Raw genomic sequence first — 16,487 nt, forward strand, 5'->3', positions numbered from 1 at the left:
AGCTGCTCTCACGCCAGCAGATCACGCACTGTGGCTACATCTTTCCTCCTGCTGGCCCACATTTCAGTGTTGGGGCTCCTTGCTATTCGTGCAGAGGATTGTAGCTTCCCTCTGTGGTTTCTGCAGGACCCTGCATCACATTTGCCTGTATTCCTCATTTTCTCTGTCTGTCTGTGAGGCACCGAGGCTCCAGCTGGTGCAGCGGGGAGGGCTGTGTCCCTGGCACTTGCAGAAGCATTCACAGGAGGTGCCTCTTCCTGTCTGTCTCCGCACAGATTTCGTCTGTCGCTGCTTTTTTTCAGCAGCAGCTGCACCTCCAACTGAACTTTCCATAGAGGCTCTTCAGTGCTTCCTTTTCCCTGAGATCGCTGCTCTACAAGAGACGGAAGATGAACGAGCAGCTTTTCTAACATTTCTCATATCCCTGAATTTGCACCTGGGCTGTTTTTCCAGCAGTCAGATGCACACAGCCTCATCTGCCTATGCAGGCAGTATCTCACCATCTCACACACTCCTGGCCCTGGGGGCACCGCAGCTTTGCCACCCACTTTCTAGGAAGAGCAGTCCTGTTGGGAATCAGGAGGAGAAGGAGCCCTGGGGTGAGCTGAGTCCTGCAGATCCAGCCAGGGCAGGGCCAGGAGGAGCAGTCAGCCCTGTTGCATTGCTGGTGGGCAAAGCGGAGGAAACCTGCTCCTTTCCCAGGGCAGATGCAGTTACGGGGACAAGTTTGTCAGCTTCACAAACAAATATACAGAAGGCCAGTTAAAACCTGGGGGCATTTCCCTGCAGAGATAACGAGGATGGTTTGCAAATCAGGAGAGCAAAAGGAAAATGCTGTTAATGTTATTCGTATTTTATAAGCCAGCGATTGCCTGCAGGTGCAAGGCTTTCTTAACCACACGGAGAAAAGGAGAAGGCAGGGCTGAGAGTCTTTCACATCTCCAGGGTTCAAAGGGGAAACACAGCAGGTATTGTGTTGCTTTGCTACTAAATGGGGTGGTGGTGTTCAATTGTTTGAGGGCATTTGAATGGGCCAGCTCTCTGTTTTGATCCCAGATTTCTCCCAGAATCAGGGATGGGGGCAGTGGGCAGATGGAGTGGCACGGGAGGGGACTGTGGGTTGTCACAGTGCTCCTGCGAGGACCAGGATGCTGATGTGCAGGGAGAGAGTGGATTCTCATGGTTTCAGTGCTGTTTAGAGGCACAGAGTTGCAGCAAGGGCACCGTAATTATTACGGCTTGTTCAGTGATATGAAAACACGGATCTATGGATATTGATCCTGAATGGGTTCCTTTGCATCCGTTCGTTTAAGCGCTGCCTTCGACCGTCGCTTTGTTATTGAGCACTGGAGCTTTCCAGTTGTGCCTGTATGGATGTGGAAGGTTGCCAGGAAGGCTCCAGGGGTTGTTTTCCCCTCCAATGGCCCCGATGATGGCAGCATGGTTGGTGCAGGGATTGATGCCACCTGCGCAGCTCAGGACGTGTCCTGACCCAGCAGCATCCTGTGGGAGGAGGGAGGAGAATCACAGAATCATAGAATCACAAGGTTGGAAACGACCTGCAAGATCATCCAGTCCAACCCCCCTCCCATTCCTATCAGTACCACAAGCACTAACCCACATCTCGTAGCTCCTCATCCAGGCGCCTCTTGAGCACTGCCAGGAACGGCGACTCCACCACCTCCCTGGGCAGCCATTCCAGTGCCTGACCACCCTTTGAGAGAAGAAGTTTCTCCTAATATCCAGCCTAAACCTCCTCTGGTACAACTTCTGGCCGTTTCCTCGGCTCCTGCTATTTGCCTGGGAGAAGAGGCCAGACCCTTTTGCACCACAACCTCCCTTCAGGAAGTTGTACAGTGCAGTGAAGTCTCCCCTGAGCTCCTCTTCTCCACACTGAACATTCCCAGCTCCCTCAGCCGCTCCTCATCAGCCCTGTGCTCCAGACCCTTCACCAGTTTCGTTGCCCTTCTCTGGACACGTTCCAGGGCCTCAATGTCTTTCTTATAGTGAGGGGCCCAAAACTGAACACACAGGAGCGGGAGCTGCTGCCCTGCGCCCCCCCACGGCTGCGGCCTGCACACGGCGCCGGCCCCGCCGCCATCTGCGGCTCGTCAGGCACAGCGCTGGGCTGTGTGCTGTAAGAGGGGCCCGGGGAGGAGCCAGAGCCGGCCTTCTTCCTTTGGCGGCGACAAAAAAAGATGCCTTTGAAACCATTCTTGTACCCGCTGCCTGAAACCAGGTTCCTGCACGCGGGCGGAGTTGTGTATAAGTTTAAAATCCGCTGTGGCAACTTGCAGAGGTGAGGGAGCTCGAGGGAGGAGCTTTGATGGACCAGCCCGGGTTTGTAGAGGTGACAGGCCTGAGAAATGAGAGGGAAGGGATGGCGCTTTGGTTTGCCCGTACTGCTGGCAGGCAGGGAACAGAAAGGAAAACAGCCTTAGGATGCGCGGAGGATGAGGATTTGGAGAGCTGTGCGCCGTCACAGCAGCGTGTGAGCCTGGAATTGAAGTGACATGAATTACAGGGCGCTGATCAGCCTGCTCAGATGGGGAAGGTGGTTGTTACAAGGTGAAAACGTTGCTTCCCTGGGGCATTGCCTTGAGGGGATCTGCTTGGATCTGCTTGGATCTGCTTGGATCTGCTTGGATCTGCTTGGATCTGCTTGGATCTGCTTATCAGACCAACGGGTCCTGCTGTGAGGGAGCAGAACCCAGATCGACTCGCTCAAGAAGTTTTGGAGCTCTTAATTTGAGAGAGGACTCAGAATCCTGGAGGCTGTGGGCTGTAATATCACAGAAGTTGGGGGTGTTCTGGCAAAAAGAGATATTACTGCTTTTTTTTGTTTGTTTTTTTCCCCTCAAAACTAAGTGGTTTTAGATTGGGTTCTAGATTGCAGAAGCAGCGTTCTGTAGATCTCCAACTTGGTCTGAAGCTTTCTGCTTTGTGGCTGTCAACTGCTGATAAAATGTTGGTGTTCTTATACATTAATAAACAAAGCCAGAGATCTGCCAGCACCATCAGGCTCCAGGAATTTGCCTTTCAAGGCTGTGAGCATCAGCAAGCAGCAGTCCAAGGGCGATGCCCTCAAAAGCATTGTGCTGTGATCTTCCTCTTGGCTTCAAAAGCAGAACCCATTTACAACCATTTCTTGCTTTCAATTTGGAGCATTTCTGACCTCTTATCTCTTGTATCACAGAATTGTAGGGGTTGGAAGGGACCTCCAGAGATCATCGAGTCCAACCCCCCACCAAAGCAGGTTCCCTACAGCAGGTCTCAAAATAATCCTGGATATTTTTAAGAACAACATTTCAAGGTTTTATCCCCCTGCTAAGAATTTTCTCTCTGCAGTGAGAATGTTCCCTGCTTACCATGCTTTGTTGTCATTTAAACTCTGTCAAAGGATTTGATCCTTCCCTTCCCCAGGTGGGACTAATTCTCTGCATCTGTTTTCACAGCGCTCCTGAACTCAACAACACTGATGTTGCTGTCAAGGAGTTTGAGGTAGGATATGAAGCAATTCCTGTCAGTGTCTTTCTATAGTGCAGATCAGGTGAAGGGAGTGTGGAGAAGGATAAGCAAAGCTGTTTGTATGTATCTAGAATATCCTTTCCAACAATTCATGCAAACTGTAAAGTGAAGTTTTTTCCAAAGCCTGAGCACTGAACTCCAGTAGAGTTGTGGATATATTGTTAATATTATTCCCTCCCTTCTTTTTTTTGGTCTTTCCAGGAAGCAATTCGAGTCATCCTTGGAAATCTTGATGATTTACGTCCATTTTCTACAGACCACTTCACTATCTTTCCATGTATCCTTTCCTGTTCATAAAAGAAAAGATTCCATGAGTTGTGGATGCTGGGCATTGCTTCATTCATTCAGGATTCACATTCAGTACCTTGCAGCTCTAGTTTGAGCTTCACAATTTTACATTACCTGAGGACCCACCTCAGCTGGTGCCTTCAGCAAAGAACTGATTTGAAAGGAGTGTTTTGCAGTGTTTTTAGATGAGTAACTCTGAGTTCCAGATCAGATTTAGACAGAAAATCACAGAAGGCTTAGGTCAGAAGGGACCTTAAATACCATCTATTTCCAAAAATGAAAGCACATACACTGTCATAGTAAGCCCACCAAACACAATGGCAAGCATGGCTTGATGTTGTGCACTGCTTTAAAAGATTAATGAAATGAGAAATGCTCCTTATAGACTCAGCAACTTCAGTTTGAGAAGACAACAGTGGTTTTCAAACGTAGTGCTCTGTTCCTGAGTCTTAACATCGGTCTCAGATTTGAGTAAATGGGAAAGGGTATCAGAAATGAGATTCAAACACGAGGATGTCAGTCTGGTGCCCTATCCCTACATTTGCACCATGTATCTAGAGCTCAACTCATTGCAGCAGAGTTTGTCTTTGGGTAAGTCTGCATGGTTATGGTTGGGTAATTTCCAGAACAAAGAAGTGTTTTTCAGTAGTTTTTCAATGTCAGAGCACTGTATGCAAGTTCAGCTGTCTGTCCTGTTCTCAGAAAATAAGGCATAAAGCAGAAATGTACTGCTAAGTTGGTTGAAGAAACTCCAGTGTAAATAGCCACCAAATTTTGTAATACTTCTGTTACAGGTAAAGAAGCCAACGGCGACACTTCTGAGCCTGTAAGTTGTGTGTGTGTGTTCTGAGGTACAGTCCAAACAGCCTGAAGCAGCAGAGTGCACAGAGATATTGCAGACTGGTGCAAAAAATATTGCAGGATAGGAAATAGTGAAGTTTTATAACTTGCAGTTGTCAGTCAGGAAATGTAAATTGGCCCTAATGGCGCAGTTCTCTGGATGGCTTCTCTCTGGTTCATGTCTTTGAATAAAGAAGCTAGTATTGTATTCACAAATCTTGTTTGTTTTCATTCTATAAATGTGAACAACTGTGCTAAATATAAGGACATATTGACTCTGAGTTTTGTTATAAAATAGAAAAGTCATAATCAAATGTTACCAATGCAAAGTTTGCAATGTTTTGAAGGTCAAGAGAAAAAGTGAAATACCAGGAGGCACTGAAATGGAAGAAACAGTGAAGAGGAGAAGAGTTGAAGGTCAAACAGAGACCTCATACCCAAAGCTGTGCATGGGCAGGTCAGTTGACTACCAAATATTCTTCTAGGCCATATCTGAATACCTTTCATATGCCACTGATCTGCAGTGTTCATCATGACTGTGTAGTCCTTCTGCCTGTTTTCTTCCTTCTCTTTCATTGATGACACTTTTCCTAATTTTGGATTCCTTTTTGGAAATGTGTCCATATTTTCTTTTTGTTTTCAATGGAATTAGAGACTTGAGTACAGATGTCCATTTAGGGTCCATATTTTGTTGCCTAGAGGTACTGAAAGCTTGACTTAAAAATGAAATGCTCATAGTGGCCATATGTATCACTGCTTGATTGCTTCCTTTTTGTAATTCTTCTGTAAGCTCAGTTCTTGTTTATTTCACTTATTTTTAGACCTGGAACTGAGATTGTTCACCATGCAATTCAAGCAGAGCATGGATTTGAAAAGGTAAGCTACAGAATATTCAGAAAGATGCAACAGTATTGATTTAGTCCTCGAGTCTCAAGATGGCAAGCACAAAATGCCTTCAGGTTTGTCTGTTCCCTTTTCATTTGCATCAATAGTGACTTCTGATTGCTGCTCATCAGAATCAGTCAGATGGTGAGTTTTACAGAGACAACACACAAACTGTTCTGGTTCTTCAGCTAAGATCTAAGGGGAAGCTTAACCTGTCAGAGATGAACCTGAAGAGTTGCCTACCTTGACCTCGAGCCTCCAGATGCCTCTTCCTATCAGACCCCACAGAGGGCCTGCAGCAGCCTTCATACTGCCTTTGCTGTCAATTCTTGCAGCTCAAGCAGATGGCCTTGCAGGCATCTACCCCTCTCCCTTAAAAAGCTTGATGAGTTTTCTGACTACTTCATCAGTAGTCATGTTAATGAGGGGATTGTTCCAGAGGGATCAGAGGTGCTTCCTAAACCCTCTCTTCTCAAAATGCCTTGGCAGGAAGGGAAGATTCTTTCTTTTCCAGCCTTCAGGCATCATTCTGAGAGCCAGCTGTCTGATCGGAATGGCTGGACTCCAGCCCACACATCTTCCTGCTTAACAAGGACACTGGCAGAAATTGAAGAAAGAGAGAAAGAGAACTGACAGCTGATCAGTCTGTTTCTGAAGATAACTTCCCTACTTTACTGAATCCTCTGAGAATAAACTGCAGAGATCTCAGGCCATCTAAACTTTGGAAATTTTCACACATCTGAGCTCAGTGCAAGAGATGCACACCTGGGGAGTAAATCTGTGCTTGTATTATCTTCTGTCTGAGACAAAGTGATTTTACCCTGTCAAATAAGCATGCATGCAGATTTTGTTGTTTGTGGTCCTTTGTATTACTGATATCTTGGCTCAGCTCTGCTCCTGATGCTTCTCACTTCTGTCCTCCAGTGTTATTTACTGCTACTGTGGCTTAGCAGGACCAACGTCCACAGGGCTGTGCTGTCAGTGGCTATTTCCCACAGCATCTCTGTGTGTGCTGTTTAAAATCTTTGCCTATGCCATCCCAGCTATTAAAGTCAGTGAACTACAGCTTTACTTTAGAGCTCTGTTCAGTTCTTCAAGCAAGCAAGTCAACAAAACTCTCCTGTGAGATATAATTTCACATTGTGTAACACAGTGTCTGGGTTGTGTTTTCTTTTAGAGTTACTCCAAAGAAAGTCAGTGTGAGCATCGTCCAGCATCCCTCAGCGTGGGCTGTAACCAAGAGTGCTTATGTAAGCAAGGCATTCCTGTGTTACTTCTTACATCAGGCATTCAGGGGAGTACGAAGGGAGTGAGTTGGTGCTTCTGTTCTTGCTCCTGTTTCTTACAGGGAGACCTGTGGGATATGATGTAGAACAAAGAGCAGAAACCGGTCAGCCTGAAGGTGAAATGCAGGTATTGCAGCAAACGGACCAAATCACCACCAAAGGAATTGAGGAGCCAAAACGAGGAGGTCTCTCAAAGTTCTGGAGGAGGTACCTATATTACAGCTGTGAGCAGTTCCTACTTAAAGCTGCCTCATAGTGCAGCGTTTGTTTTCCACCAGGACCACCTGTTCTCTTACTTCCTGAATTTTAAGGAACTACATCTGTGTGTTTTTCACTCAGAGGGTGGTGAGGCACTGGAACACGTTGCCCAAGGAGGCTGTGGATGCCCCATCCCTGCAGGCATCCAAGGCCAGGCTGGATGTGGCTCTGGGCAGCCTGGGCTGCTGGTTGGTGACCTGCACACAGCAGGGGGTTGGAACTGATGAGCATTGTGGGCCATTCTATGGTTCTGTGATCTTCTGGTGGGTAGAGCAGAGAGAAGATACTCTAGCAAAGATTAAATGAACTGGTTTGGGTCAAGAGGAAGCTTCATGTGTGACTGTAGGGGGTAAACACCATGTGAGTTAATTCCCTCACGTGAGCCTCCTGTGCTGCTCTGTCCCTTCTGTGTCTGATTCTGGCAGTTCAGGCGATTCTGTGTTATCTTGAAGAGCAGACACATCTTTTCCGTGGTGGTTAAACCAAGGCCTTCCAAGGTAAAGAAGCATTCCCTCGTGCTCTGTGCTCGTGGAAAGGGGCACAGAAATTCGCAGTAAATGTGTCTTGTAGCTGCTTAAGGGAAAACAATCCCAGCAGTTCCTGACCTCAATCACCGCCCTTATATCAGATAAAGAGTGCCACCTACAGCCGGACTGTTGCAAGACTTCAATCTCTCTCCCGGCAGAGCTTTCCAGTTCTTCTTCAGTCCCATTAAGGGATCCTTAAAATCCTTATCAATCCTAACGTACGCCAGCCCCATTAACCACTAGAGCACCACGCTGGAGCTATTCTTTGTGCTTCCTCTCCACGTTTCCGTCTTCCTCTGAGGCACGCTGTGCTGGCAGGCACAGGCAGCCTCATTCTTATAGTTCTGACAAGTATTTTGTGTATAATCCGTATGTGTATCTGTGTATAATTGTGTATAACGGTGTTTTTACTTCCCTAGGATATTTTCTCCGCTGCAGCACCTTTTTGGTGGGAAGCCCTGAACTAATTGCCGTGGAGAGGTCAACTTCTACCGCAAATATCAGGTCGTGTTGTTTCTTTTGCGATTGAGCTTTTTCTCTTGCTCGCCTCAGCCATTAAATGCTTCGCGCCCAGGTTCACATTTTCAAATGTACGTAGCGAAAGCGTTGCCTCAGCAACGGAACGCCTTCTTCACAACCTCGAGTTTTTCAGCTGTGCCTTTTGAAAATCGTTACTTGAGCTCCTAATAAAAGCAGCGTCCGCTCGGCAGCGATCGTTATTTGTGCCAGGGAGGCGTTCGGAGGAGGGGCGCAGGGCAGCACGGCGGGCACGTGGGCAGCGCCGCACGCACAATCCCGCGCTCTCGGACCCGGAAGTCCCCGCCCCTTCCGGTCTCCGGCGCGGGGCTACTTCCGGTTTCCGCCCCACCGCCATGGCGCCGCCGAGTGCCCGCAAGCGGCGCGGACCGAACGGAGCTGGGGAACAGCGCCGGGCAGCAACGGTAGGGAGGCGCAGGGAGGGGGTGGGGGACGCGACCCCAACCCATGGGCCCCTTCCCGTGTGTGCCTTCTGTGCCCGCGGCACGGGACCGGCGTGCCCACTCCCCGTTTGCCCGTGTTCCCAGCGCCGCGTCCCCACGTGCTGATGTCTCCGTGTACCGGTGTCCCCAGTCCCCACGTGTGCTTGTCCCAAATATCCCTCTGTGACGCTGGCGTCCCAGCCCGCTGTCACGGCAGCCCTGCTGTCACCGTGACACAGACCTCGCTCACTGCATCCCCACATCGTGACACAACCCTCCCCCATCCCCAGCTTCCCGTGGCCCCGCTGCCTGCCTTTCCCACCGCTGAGGACAGGGATGATGACACTGCCGAGGACACGCAGGCAATGGTGCGGGCGCAGAACAAGAAGAAGAAATCCGGAGGCTTCCAGTCCATGGGTATGTGTAGGGTGGGGGTCACCCCACCTGCAGAGCCCCTCACCGTCCATATGTCCCCTCACTGTTTCCATGTCCCTGCAGGCCTGAGCTACCCTGTCTTCAAGGGTGTGATGAAGAAGGGCTACAAAGTGCCCACGCCCATCCAGAGGAAGGTGAGGCCTTGGGGTGCAGGGGCTGTGCTGTGTCCCCCCATGGGGGCACTGACAGCGGGGCTGTGTCCCACAGACCATCCCAGTGATCCTGCGTGGCCGTGACGTGGTGGCGATGGCACGGACAGGCAGTGGGAAGACGGCCTGCTTCCTCCTGCCCATGTTCGAGCGGCTGAAGGCTCCCAGCCCCTCTGGAGCACGTGCCCTCATCCTCTCACCCACTCGTGAGCTGGCCCTGCAGACCCTCAAGTTCACCAAGGAGGTACGGGGACAAGTGGGCACCACTCGGGGCTGGAATCCCGGTGTGCTTTAACCTCACTGTTTCCCTTCTTGCCCTGAAGCTGGGCAAGTTCACAGGATTGAAGACCGCTCTTGTGCTGGGAGGAGACAAGTGAGTGGTATTCCTGATCTCACTGAGTCCCTTCCAGCTCCCACATCCTTAAAACAGCCCCAAATCTGCCCAGCCCTGGGAGGCGGTGGGCTGAGCTGTCCCCTGCCCTTGGTCTCTCCCCACTCTCACAGGATGGAGGATCAGTTTGCTGCGCTGCACGAGAACCCCGACATGTGAGTGTGGGTGCAGGGAGAGGACTTGGTGGGGACGTGGCCACCAAGGTCAGATTTGGGATGGTGAATTTGGGAGACTGCAAGCAGCTCAACGTCACCATCTCTGGCCCTCACAGAATCATTGCCACTCCCGGGCGCCTGGTGCATGTGGCAGTGGAGATGAACCTGAAGCTGCAGAGCGTGGAGTATGTGGTGTTTGACGAGGCTGACAGGTCAGTGTGCTTGGAGGTGATGATGGGAGCAGGAGGACCTTGGCTGCCACATCCCAGGTCCCATGTGCTTTCCCTGCAGGCTCTTTGAGATGGGCTTTGCAGAACAGCTCCAAGAGATCCTTGCTCGGCTACCGGGTAGCCACCAGACCGTCCTCTTCTCAGCCACACTGCCCAAGCTGCTCGTTGAGTTTGCCCGTGCTGGTGAGAATTGGGTAGATGGACTGGGTTGGGACTGGCTCCAAAGCTTGGTGATCCTATACTGGTGGCAATGATCTGTTGGGGGGACTTCTCCCTGTCCTGCAGCTGTACTGGTCACTGGACCAGAGAAACACAGCTGGGTTGGGGTTGGGCCAAGTGGATATCCCCAGGCTGGAAGCTAGAGCTGGTCTCAGCTCTGTGTCCCACATGCCACCATGTCCCACAGGTCTCACTGAGCCAATGCTGATACGTCTGGATGTGGAGTCAAAGCTCAGTGAACAGCTCAAGGTGAGCTTTGTGCCTCTCCCTCCAGCACCAGGTGCTCCCATGCCCACAAGTTACCCCATGTTGTCTGGAGACTCATGAGGGGTGACCAGCCCAGAAAGGAGTGGGCACTGCGAGGTGTTCCCAAAAGCCTGGGGGCCCAGAAGGGCTGAGCCCTGCCCTCTCTTTGCAGCTGGCTTTCTTCCATGTCCGTGGAGATGACAAACCAGCGGTGCTGCTCCACCTGCTCCGCAGCGTGGTGAAGCCCCAGGATCAGACAGTCGTCTTTGTGGCCACGAAGCACCACACGGAGTATCTCAAGGAGGTCAGTGTTTGGGGTCTGGATGGGCACTTTAGGGACTCAGTACCTTGGGGACCCTTTCCCTGAGCTGGAGGTGCATTTCCATGTGGGTTCTGTGCTCTCTTCCCCTGTCTGCAGCTACTCACGTCCCAGGGCATCTGCTGTACCCACATCTACAGCTCACTGGACCAGACTGCCCGCAAAATCAACATTGCCAAATTTGCCCATGGCAAATGCCAGGTGCTGCTGGTGACAGACGTGGCTGCCCGTGGGCTCGACATCCCCATGCTGGACAATGTCATCAACTACAGCTTCCCTGCCAAGTCCAAGCTTTTCCTGCACCGTGTTGGTAGGTGCCACCCAGGGGTTCCTCAGGGTGATGGTGACAGGGAAGGTGTGAGTGGGCTGACCCTTGGGGTCCTAGAGCACCAGTGGGTCCCTGTCCCAGGTCGGGGGCTGGTGCTGGCTCTGGTTTCCCACCCCCCTCCTCCTCCTCACCCTGCCAGGTCGTGTGGCCCGTGCTGGCCGCAGTGGCACTGCCTACTCGCTGGTGGCTCCTGATGAGATGCCCTACATCTTTGACCTCCACCTCTTCCTGGGACGCCCGCTTATCCTTGCCGGTGCCCAGGAGATGCCTGCAGGTGAGGACCCAAACGTGCAGGTGGCTGCACATCCTTTCGGGTTTATCCTTGAATATTGTGAGCTTTTGTGCAGAAGGGTCTTAGGGGGGTGATGCCCTCTTGCTCCCAGGGTGGGTTGCTGAGGCCATGTCCCTGGTGGTGCAGATGCAGATGGGGTCCTGGGTCGCGTCCCGCAGAGCTTGGTGGATGACGAGGAGTGCCTGCTGCTGACAGACCACGAGGGCTCACTGGAGCTGCAGAGCCTGCGCCGTGTGGCTGACAATGCCCAGAAGCAGTACCTGCGCTCCCGGCCCGGCCCCTCGCCCGAATCCATCAAGAGGGTGAAGGAGATGGACATGTCTCAGCTGGGCATCCACCCCCTCTTCAGTGAGTGCTTCAGGGCACTGTGGGAGGGGATGCTTCTCCCCTGTGGATGAGCTGATCCCTCTGTGCTCCCCAGGTGCTCACTTTGAAGATACTGAACTGGAGAGGCTGAAGTTGGTGGACAGCATTAAAGCCTACAAGTCCAAGGCGGTGAGCTGGGGCCTGGCCTTTGGATGGAAGGCAGAGGGAGGGGAGGGATGGGAAAAGAGGGAAGTCCCATAATCACAGAGGTTGGAAAAAATGATCTAAAGATTATCAAGTCCAGCCTTCGACCCATCCTCACTGTGCCCATTAAACCATTCACTCCTGGGCTTGCTCTGTCTCTGTGCACAGACCATCTTTGAGATCAATGCCACAGCCCACACGTTGGCCAGCAGCATCATGCGCTCCAAGCGGCGACACGACCGTGCCCTCATCGAGAAGTTCCAGCGCGGGCAGGAGGAGAAGCGGGCAGCAGCTCTCAAGGGGCAGGGGCTGCATCCAGCCACCCCCAAGCCTGAGGAGGAGGAAGGAGAGGAGGAAAATCTCCAGGTAATGGGGCTGGGACAGGGCTGTGCCTTGGCCTTGGAGTGGGCATGTGAACCTCTAGAAGAACCTGGCCCCGGGGTGGAGCCTCAGCCCTTTGTTTGCCCCACTGCAGGAGGTGTTCTCCACCGTGGTGGGACGGAAGCGCAAACGGAGCCGGGCTGCAGAAGATGGTGCCAGGAAAAAGCCACAGCCGCCAACACAGCGGGATGAGGATTTCTACATCCCATATCGACCCAAGGACTTTGAGAGCGAGCGGGGGTGAGTTGGGAGCACTCCCCCATCCTCCTGCGGCAGCCCGGGCTGTTCTCATTGCTCCCCTCTGTGCAGGCTGAGTGTGGGCGGTGAGGGCAGTGCCTTCGAGCAGCAGGCAGCTGGGGCTGTGCTGGATCTCATGGGTGATGAAGGCCACAACCTGAACAGGAGCAAGCAGCTGCTGAAGTGGTGAGTGAGGTCTGACTGTGGCAGGAAAGAGCTGGGCAGGGAGCAGAGCCCAAGGGGATGTTTCCCTCCCCTCAAAGCCAGTGACTCTTGCTGTATATTGGGCAGTGTCAGGTAGAATTGGGATGCCCAGTGAGGTGGTTGGAGGTGGCTTGTTGTTCAGGAGTCTCCCACCCTCCTCGCTCCCTCTTTCCCAGGGACCGGAAGAAGAAGCGTTTTGTGGGGCAGACGGGCCAGGAGGAGAAGAAGAAAGTGCGGACAGAGAGCGGGCGCTACATCAGCAGCTCCTACAAGAACAACCTGTATCCTGCCCACGCTGTGCTGGGGGAGCTGGGTGTGGGGCTGCATGGCCTTGCAGTTGGGGAGATGGGAGAGGGGGCTCTGCCTGGTGCTAGAGGGAGGTGGGGGAGGGTGAGAGCTGGGAAGCGCTGTGCCTGCCCTTAACCTGCTGCAGCTATGAGAAATGGAAGCAGAAAAACAAGGTTGATGAGCGAGATGAGGACGAAGACAACCAGGGAGGCCGGGAGCAATACAGAGGGAAGCACAAACGTGGGCACGGTGAGTACCTGAACGAGCACCTATCCCCATCTACCCCCCCTGCATCTCTGTGGCCTCCAAGCTTGGTTTTACATCCACCCATGGCTGTGTCTGTCCCACAGCCCCCCAGCGGCCCCCCACCCAGGGCAAGGTGCGCTCGGAGCTGAAGAACAAGCAGCAGATCCTGAAGCAGCGCAAGGCAGCGGCCAAGCAGCGCTTCCTGCAGCGCGGGGGCCTGAAGCGCCTGAAGGCACGGAACCGGCAGCGGGTGCAGGAGCTGCGACAGATGGCCTTCGGCCGCCGTGTTGGAGGCACCAAGAAGGGAAAGCTCCGAAAAAAGATGTAGGAGATGGCCTAGCAAAGGACGCATCAAATAGATACCCAGCTGGTTTTGGAGCCTGCCTCCTCTCTTGTGTCTTATGCCGGGGGTAACTCCTCGCCCAGGTTCAGTTCTAAAAGAACGCAGCACTCAGGGACTGCAGCTGTGTTATATTTTGATGGGAAAAGGCTTTATCAGTATCAATGGCCTGAAGATGAGCAGCTGCTCTACTTCTGTCTGTTCAGGTGCCTTGCAGGAGAGTGCTGGTGGCCCAGGCTCTGTCCTGGGGCATTTCTCTTCATCTTCCCTGGACTGGCTGAGGAGTGACTTCCATGCTTCATTGTGTCCTAAGTCCAACTATTTGTGGCTGGGAGGCACAGCGACAGCCCTGTGATGCTGTGAGTGTGTGGCAGTGGTGGCAGGCACATGAGGATGCAGCCCCAGCTCGGCACAGATGGCAGCCAGGTCCTGCATGCAGAGCAGCAGCTGGGGACATGGGGGCCTCTGTGTCACAGGGACATCCGCATCCCTTCCAGCCCCGTGGCTGCTGGGCCACACTCACCACATCCAGTTGTGCCTCTGTGTCCCCCAGGGCCACATCCTTGGGGACCTCTAGCCTCGTGGTGGCGAGCTGGAAGAGGCTCAGCACCGCCATCCGGATCTGCCCCAGCAGCAGCGTCTTCTGGGCTGCAGCACCTTCCAGCTGGGCCCAGCGGGACTCCTGGGGGCAGGGAAGAGCTCAGGGCTGCAGGTGGTCCCATCCCACAGCCCCTCGCCCTGGGGGTCCTGCAGCCTTTACCCCCTTCAGCACATCACGGCGGGCAGCTTCCAGACGGGCACGGAGCTGGAGCACCTTTTCATTGCTGCTGGTGAGCTCGCCATCAGCCTCCTCACAGCACTGCTGGAGCTGAGCCCTGCCCTGGGCCAATGCTACCTGCCCAGCCTCCACCTGCCGCAGCAGCACTGCCTGTGCCTCCATCAGTGCCCCGAAATGGGCCAGCATGGATGGCACGTCCTGAAACTGGAGCACAGCATTGAGGGGATGAACAGGATGCTTCCAGGCCCTTCCTTGGGGACAGGAACCCTCACCCGCCCCGTGGCTGCTCGCACATCCTGCAGGAAGTCACCGAAGACACGGAGGCTCCGCAGGCGCTGTCCCAGTTGTTCCCTGTGCCCCTGCAGCCTCTCCAGCTCCTGCTGCAGCCTCAAGGCCTCAGCTCTGTGCTGTGCTGCCCGTGCCCTCTCCTCACCTGCCCGCTGCTGCGCCCGCTGCCGCCTTGCTGACATGGCCTGGGGCATCGAGATGCCATTGGTGGGGATGGCAGAAGGACGTGGCCGTGAGCCCAGCCCCGAACCCACTCACACCTTAAGGAAGGCGTTGAATTTGATGGTGTCATCACGGAGCTGCTCTTCCCTCTGGCCCAGCTGCTGCCAGCGCCGTGCCAGGCGCTCCATCTGGTGCTGGAAGTCCTGAGGGGCCACAGGGTGGAGCACAGCCCCCACCCAAGGGGCAGGGACACAAACACAGGGGTGGGGGGGACCTCTGGAGCTCCCTCATCCCACCCTCTCTACTATTCCCTACAGTGGGTTGCACAGGAATGCTGTCCAGGTGGGATTGAACACCTCCAGAGCAGGAAACTCCACCACCTCTGGGCTCTGAATCATCCCCAGCTTATTTCTCCCCCGATTCTACACTTGCCCTTGTTGATTTTCATAAGGTTCCTCTCCCCCCCAGCTCAGAGGAGGGGGAAAAACCACTGTGCACCCAAAGGAAATCTGTGGTTTCAGTCCCACTGTGGAGGAGAAACAACCACGCATGGGGGGCACGCGGTGGGCTGGGGGCTGTACGGGGCTGTACCTCTCGCTGGGCCTGCAGGGCTTGCTCCACCTCCACCACCTCCCTCCTTTTCAGCAGCAGGCGCCTGGAGGGCAGCAGAGATGCTGAGTCCCATGTTGGCACTTTCCTGGGGACGCACACAGACCATCACAGCCGGCAGCACAGCCAGGACCCCCAACCCCAACAGAACCCCCCCCACAAATGCCTGTCTGGACTCAGCCATAGGGTGTGCAGGTTACCCCTTACCCCCAGCTAAGGCTGCAGCACAGCCCCTTGCTTGGGGACACCTCAGAGCCTTCCGCCCAGCCTGAGATCAGCTGCACAAACAGCCCCTTGCTGGTGGGCACAATGGCAGCCTACGGGGGGAGGATGGGGACACTCACTGGAACCGCAGCTTGTCCTGGAACGCCCTGCTCAGATGCTCCTCCAGACCCAGGGACATCTTAGGGACAGCGTCCGGATCCTGTGCAGCAAGGGGAGGGAGCAGAGGAGCAGGACGTGGGGCGGCCATTGCAGACGGCAGAGGGACACAATGCTGTTGCCAGGGGCAGCCAGAGGCTCCCGCAGGGCATGTTTCCTTCCCCCAGCTCTGAGCGTCATCCGGTGAGGCTGGGAGCACACACGTATGGCCTGGGGATCAGGGACTGAGCCCCCTGCACAAGGAGGTCTCTGATGGGAAACCCAGGCTGCAGTGTGGCTTGTCAGAGCCAGGAGCCCCAATGGGGCAGGAGATGGTGGGTACAGCTCCCTGGGACACATCCCCCCCTCCATGCTCCTACCCACGCTCTGTCTTCCTCCCACAGCCCTCAGTCCCCACTCCAGCCCTCCTCCCAAACCTCTGCAGGGATCACAGTCAGACCCCAGCTGCTGCCCTGCACCACTGCTCCAATCCCCACAGCTGCTCAGCTCCCGGCTCAGATCATTCTTCACACTCCAAGAGGGGCTCAGCTCCCTCCCACAGTGCACACACAGCTCTTCTCCATGTTTCCCCCCCCCCCCCCCCCCCCCCCATCTTCAGCTCCCCTCTGTTCCCCCAGGCGCCCTCAGATCCCAGCCATTCCCTGTGTGTGTGCTCCCACCCCTCTGCTCACTGCTGCAGGGCTTTATCCATCCCTCAAATCTCCTCCTGTATGCTCCCACCCCTCTGA

At 54.0% G+C, this 16,487-nt stretch overlaps 3 protein-coding genes across 8 annotated transcripts; 2 read left to right on the plus strand and 1 right to left on the minus strand.

The window, feature by feature from the left end:
* Nucleotides 1-702: 702 nt before the first annotated feature.
* Nucleotides 703-8,187, plus strand: MAJIN (membrane anchored junction protein). Of its 4 annotated transcripts, none has more exons than XM_048964289.1 (10): nucleotides 703-968; nucleotides 3,456-3,501; nucleotides 3,730-3,805; nucleotides 4,282-4,407; nucleotides 4,611-4,642; nucleotides 5,004-5,113; nucleotides 5,478-5,532; nucleotides 6,719-6,791; nucleotides 6,890-7,034; nucleotides 8,032-8,138. In XM_048964289.1, exons 1-10 carry the CDS (start codon nucleotides 832-834, stop codon nucleotides 8,072-8,074), a joined length of 843 nt encoding a protein of 280 aa, XP_048820246.1. In that variant the 5' UTR covers nucleotides 703-831; the 3' UTR covers nucleotides 8,075-8,138. The 4 variants fall into 4 exon arrangements, with proteins under 4 accessions (XP_048820246.1, XP_048820247.1, XP_048820248.1 ...); XM_048964290.1 differs by lacking the exon at nucleotides 703-968 and adding an exon at nucleotides 2,156-2,299; XM_048964291.1 differs by lacking the exon at nucleotides 703-968 and adding an exon at nucleotides 2,310-2,568.
* Nucleotides 8,188-8,360: 173 nt separating this feature from the next.
* On the plus strand, nucleotides 8,361-13,660 carry DDX54 (DEAD-box helicase 54). Its single transcript, XM_048964286.1, has 20 exons — nucleotides 8,361-8,553; nucleotides 8,862-8,988; nucleotides 9,070-9,140; nucleotides 9,214-9,399; nucleotides 9,479-9,528; nucleotides 9,660-9,701; nucleotides 9,818-9,913; nucleotides 9,993-10,114; nucleotides 10,338-10,399; nucleotides 10,569-10,700; nucleotides 10,815-11,025; nucleotides 11,183-11,317; nucleotides 11,462-11,683; nucleotides 11,757-11,830; nucleotides 12,014-12,211; nucleotides 12,321-12,466; nucleotides 12,536-12,649; nucleotides 12,844-12,948; nucleotides 13,101-13,204; nucleotides 13,306-13,660. Exons 1-20 carry the CDS (start codon nucleotides 8,485-8,487, stop codon nucleotides 13,527-13,529), a joined length of 2,490 nt encoding a protein of 829 aa, XP_048820243.1. The 5' UTR covers nucleotides 8,361-8,484; the 3' UTR covers nucleotides 13,530-13,660.
* Nucleotides 13,661-13,806: 146 nt separating this feature from the next.
* LOC125701799 (coiled-coil domain-containing protein 42 like-2-like) lies at nucleotides 13,807-16,306 on the minus strand. 3 transcript variants are annotated; one of them, XM_048964294.1, is made up of 5 exons: nucleotides 15,723-16,306; nucleotides 15,361-15,466; nucleotides 14,302-14,523; nucleotides 14,065-14,223; nucleotides 13,807-13,988 (listed from the first exon to the last, which is right to left on the minus strand). In XM_048964294.1, exons 1-5 carry the CDS (start codon nucleotides 15,848-15,850, stop codon nucleotides 13,860-13,862), a joined length of 744 nt encoding a protein of 247 aa, XP_048820251.1. In that variant the 5' UTR covers nucleotides 15,851-16,306; the 3' UTR covers nucleotides 13,807-13,859. The 3 variants fall into 3 exon arrangements, with proteins under 3 accessions (XP_048820251.1, XP_048820250.1, XP_048820252.1); XM_048964293.1 differs by having other exon boundaries at nucleotides 13,807-14,223; XM_048964295.1 differs by lacking the exon at nucleotides 13,807-13,988 and adding an exon at nucleotides 14,868-14,972 and having other exon boundaries at nucleotides 14,109-14,792.
* Between the last annotated feature and the right edge of the window lie 181 nt (nucleotides 16,307-16,487).

Source organism: Lagopus muta, chromosome 17, assembly GCF_023343835.1.
Source record: "Lagopus muta isolate bLagMut1 chromosome 17, bLagMut1 primary, whole genome shotgun sequence".
Taxonomy (NCBI): domain Eukaryota; kingdom Metazoa; phylum Chordata; class Aves; order Galliformes; family Phasianidae; genus Lagopus; species Lagopus muta.

Coding starts and splice junctions, on each gene's coding strand:
- MAJIN (XM_048964288.1), top strand. CDS start 2,966: ATGTTGGTGTTCTTATACATTAATAAACAAAGCCAGAGATCTGCCAGC. Junction 4,643..5,003: donor ACGGCGACACTTCTGAGCCT/GTAAGTTGTGTG, acceptor AATGTTTTGAAG/GTCAAGAGAAAAAGTGAAAT. Junction 5,114..5,477: donor CCAAAGCTGTGCATGGGCAG/GTCAGTTGACTA, acceptor ACTTATTTTTAG/ACCTGGAACTGAGATTGTTC.
- DDX54 (XM_048964286.1), top strand. CDS start 8,485: ATGGCGCCGCCGAGTGCCCGCAAGCGGCGCGGACCGAACGGAGCTGGG. Junction 8,554..8,861: donor AACAGCGCCGGGCAGCAACG/GTAGGGAGGCGC, acceptor CCCCATCCCCAG/CTTCCCGTGGCCCCGCTGCC. Junction 9,400..9,478: donor CCCTCAAGTTCACCAAGGAG/GTACGGGGACAA, acceptor CTTGCCCTGAAG/CTGGGCAAGTTCACAGGATT.
- LOC125701799 (XM_048964293.1), bottom strand. CDS start 15,850: ATGGCCGCCCCACGTCCTGCTCCTCTGCTCCCTCCCCTTGCTGCACAG. Junction 15,467..15,722: donor CAGGACAAGCTGCGGTTCCA/GTGAGTGTCCCC, acceptor GTGCGTCCCCAG/GAAAGTGCCAACATGGGACT. Junction 14,224..14,301: donor GCCGTGATGTGCTGAAGGGG/GTAAAGGCTGCA, acceptor CCCTGCCCCCAG/GAGTCCCGCTGGGCCCAGCT.